This window comes from Cryptomeria japonica, chromosome 7, assembly GCF_030272615.1.
Source record: "Cryptomeria japonica chromosome 7, Sugi_1.0, whole genome shotgun sequence".
NCBI lineage: Eukaryota > Viridiplantae > Streptophyta > Pinopsida > Cupressales > Cupressaceae > Cryptomeria > Cryptomeria japonica.
The window spans coordinates 104,997,691-105,001,354 of NC_081411.1; the positions used below are offsets into that span (position 1 = coordinate 104,997,691).

At 41.8% G+C, this 3,664-nt stretch overlaps 1 protein-coding gene across 1 annotated transcript; it reads left to right on the forward strand.

Annotated features, from left to right (window-relative positions):
- Positions 1 to 2,929: 2,929 nt before the first annotated feature.
- On the forward strand, positions 2,930 to 3,283 carry LOC131045065 (glycine-rich cell wall structural protein 1-like). The gene has a single exon (XM_057978582.2). The coding sequence runs from the start codon at positions 2,930 to 2,932 to the stop codon at positions 3,281 to 3,283; it is 354 nt and encodes a 117-aa protein (XP_057834565.2).
- The last annotated feature ends 381 nt before the right edge of the window (positions 3,284 to 3,664 follow it).

Below are 3,664 nucleotides of genomic sequence, written 5' to 3' on the forward strand. Positions count from 1 at the left end.
TGGGTTACATGGGGGTTGAATTAGAGGGAAAGTCTCTAACCATGTGGGTGAGTTGAGTTAACCATAAATGGTTATGTAAGAGCCATTAATGGTCATGTAAGAGTCATTAGTGGTTTGGAAGACTTTAGAGGTTAGCTTGTTGAACACAAAGCATTAAATGATTTTCATAGGCTAATTAGGAATGATTAGAAAGTGGTTAGAAGAGTCTAGAAGGGGATTTATGATTGCAAGTGGGTTTGATGGGTGAGGGAAAATAGGATTTTATTTAAAATAAAATTAATTTATTTCAAATGTGGTTGCAACTTGCATTTGTAGGAAAGTGCAAGTGGGGAGGTGGGGGGTTTAATTATTTAAATAAATATTTTAATTTATTTATTTAAAAGAAGAAAGAGGTTTGGAATTAAATAAATATGATTTATTTAATTAATTGGTTTAGAGGATGTAGTTTAATGAATTAATTTAAATAAATTGGATAATTTATTTAGTTAATAGTAGAAGAAGTTGGGGATGAATTAATTAAATGTTAATTTAATTAACTATTGGCTAGTGGATTATTAATCAAATAAATAGTAAATATTCATTTAATTAACTAGACAGATTAATGGGACTAAATTTGCCCCTCTTTGAGATGATGTGGTTTATCACGTTGTTTCAAAGAAAGAAAAATAGGTGTGAAAAAATATGCCCCATAAATGTTAATTTAGTGGGTGGTATGCCCCCTCGAGAGATGGGTCGAATTTTTTTTGAAAAATCTAGCGATCTCTCAAAAAAGAACGAGAATTGGTGGGGAGGTAGAAGAGAAGAAACTAGCAAGAATAATAAAAGAATGGAAGAAATCAGAGATAAAATGGAGAAATGAGAGGCACTAGAAGTTCACGGGGTCCATGGCAGTGAGCGGGGTAAAATTAGGTTTAGGTTTGAAGGTATATATGGAAGGGAAGAGGGAAAAAGAGGGTCATTTGCATCCATCATTGTAGCATTTCAGAGCTCTTATAGTGACCTTTGGTGAAAGAGTGATAAGTAGTCAGCATGTCGGTACCCATAGCAGATCATCAGCTAGAGCAGATTCATCGATTCTAGTGGCCAGATGACTATGGACCAGTAGTACACAAATTTGTATTTTTGGTTTTTATGCATTTTTTATATGTTTTGTCGAGCGTGCAAGTTGAGTCAAGAAAATAGTGCTAAAACTATGTTTTAGCACTATTTTCAACTAAATTAGCACTTTTGTGCCGATATAGCGCTATTTCTTAGTGGTTTTAGCACTATCGTTAGGTGTAGCATCATCGTAGAGTAGTATTAGTGCTATTGTTTTGTGAGTGCGATTGAGTCAATTTTGTAGTGTCGTTGTCATGAAGTGGTGCATATGTGTAGTTGAAATAGCACTATCATTGTTTTTAGCGCTAGTGTGTAGCAGTTTTAGCGCTTTTATTGGCAAAATAGCGCTTTTGTCCAAAAAGTAGATGCTCTAGTTTTAGCACAATTGTGAGTAGAAATAGCACTATCATCTGAAGAAATAGATGCCCCAGTGTCGGGAAAATGATCTCTTGATGCGTGTGTTGGGTGAATGGAAGGATTAGTTGTTTTGAATCATAGCAGCCCTATTGAGACTAAGTCATTATGATAAATGCCTATTGTAATCTAGGTTTGTCATGATCACTTACCTGTTGAGACCCAAAGATACTTGATCAAAGTATCTGATGATAGTCTGGATTTAAACTTAAAAATGTTTGAAACAAAACAACTGATGATGATGTGTGATGTGTGATATGTGTAGGAGGAGCTTGGTGTTCTTCAGATGCGAGAGTGCCATCCAGCGATGCAGTAGCTGCAAGGGTAGTTGATTGAGGTTGAGATTGATTGCATTACAGGGACAGGTCTTTAGGATGTGATGTATATGCCTGCAATTTAGACAAATCGTGGACTGCTGATAGCATTAGCGGAGTGATGGCACAGTGAGACCTATACCTTCCATTTAGTGGTGGGAGAGATGACTATGGCCTTGGAGGATGTATGGCGGATATTGCATATTCCCATTTGAGGAGAGTTGGTGACATATGATTGGGCATTGGGGAAAACAATGGTTCAATGGTTGTTCACAGAGGATGTGTTCATCCATGATGGTTCTATTGTGTGGGAGGAGATAGCTACACTATATGAGCCACTGCCTGCAATGTTAGCAGGGATAGTTGGAGGGTTGTTGTGCCTGGATCGGAGATTGCATGGACTAGCCATTGGTTGGGGTTAGTTAATTAAATGGATGGTGAAAAATGGGACCAGGTATACATGGGGACCATGCATGTCATCACACTTATACAGGGACCTACATGAGGTAGTATATCGAGAGATAGGGTCATTGGGAGTAGGGATTACACTACTTCATATCTAGGCACGGGAGCACCTGCCAGTGACATGGCCGATATGTCTGATATTTATGGTCACAAATCACCCCTATGTGTATATGTATGGAGGTATGATGAGTCATCCCCACTTGGGAAAGTTGGAGTGTTAGCAGCGGGCATTAGATCATTTGGATGTCATGATATGGAGGCCTTACATAGAGTGTGAGCCATATGAGGATGATGTCGAGGCCTTACCATATGTTTTTATGGCACGATTTTTTATTGGTAGGACAACCTACAATGTGGAGAGACAGGTACTCGGTCGAGTGATGAGATAGTATGGATGGAGGCAGGGACTACCAAGGGGATCTGGAGAGTATGCATAAGTAGTGCGGGAGAGGTTACAATTGTAGATGCAGGGGTGTCAGAGGAGTACACTCAGTACCATACAACACATCCCATTCTATGCATTTTGGATCCAGCAGAGCTGATACCATCATTTGAGGAGAACAAGAGGCAATGATGGAGGAGGAGAGGAGGTAGGGGAGTAGGTGGTGGAGGAGATGGACGGGATGGAGTTGGAGGTGATGGAGGGGGTGGAGGTGGAGGTTATGGAGGAGAAGGAGGTGGGATTTGGAGGTGGGGGTGGATTTGGAGGTAGGGGTGGAGGTGGTGGATGGTTACAGAGGAGAGGTAAAGGCAATCAACCTTTGCATCTATCACAGGGTCCTTTGTTAGAGGGGGGAACTAAAGCAGGAGTGAGGGGTGTGGGTGGAGATGGGGGAGGTAAAGGGGGATACCAAGGTACCATAGTTAGAGAGGAGGGAGCTATAGGTAAAGGAGTAGATCCTATGGATATGGGCAAGGGAGCTATAGGTGGAGGAGGATATGGATGGGATGGAGGTGGAGGTGATGGAGGGGGTGGAGGTTATGGAGGATAAGGAGGTGGGCGAGGAGGTGGGGGTGAAGGTGGAGGATGATTATAGAGGAGAGGTATAGGCAGTCATCCTTTGCATCTATCACAGGGTCCTTTGATAGAGGGGGAAGCTAGATCAGGAGTGAGGGGTGTGGGTGGAGATGGGGGAGGTACATGAGGATACCAGGGTGCCATAGGTGGATAGGAGGGAGCTACAGGTTGAGGAGCAGATTGTATGGATATGGGTGAGGGAGCTATAGGTGGAGGAGAGGGTGGAGACCTGTAGGAGCACAAGATAGCCTTTTTGCAGACTTGACTGGAGGACATGGAGGTAGAGGTTGTAGCTAGGAATGTTTAATTGTTTGCATGGGAGATATAGTTGATAGTAGTGAGGCAAGAGCGAGAT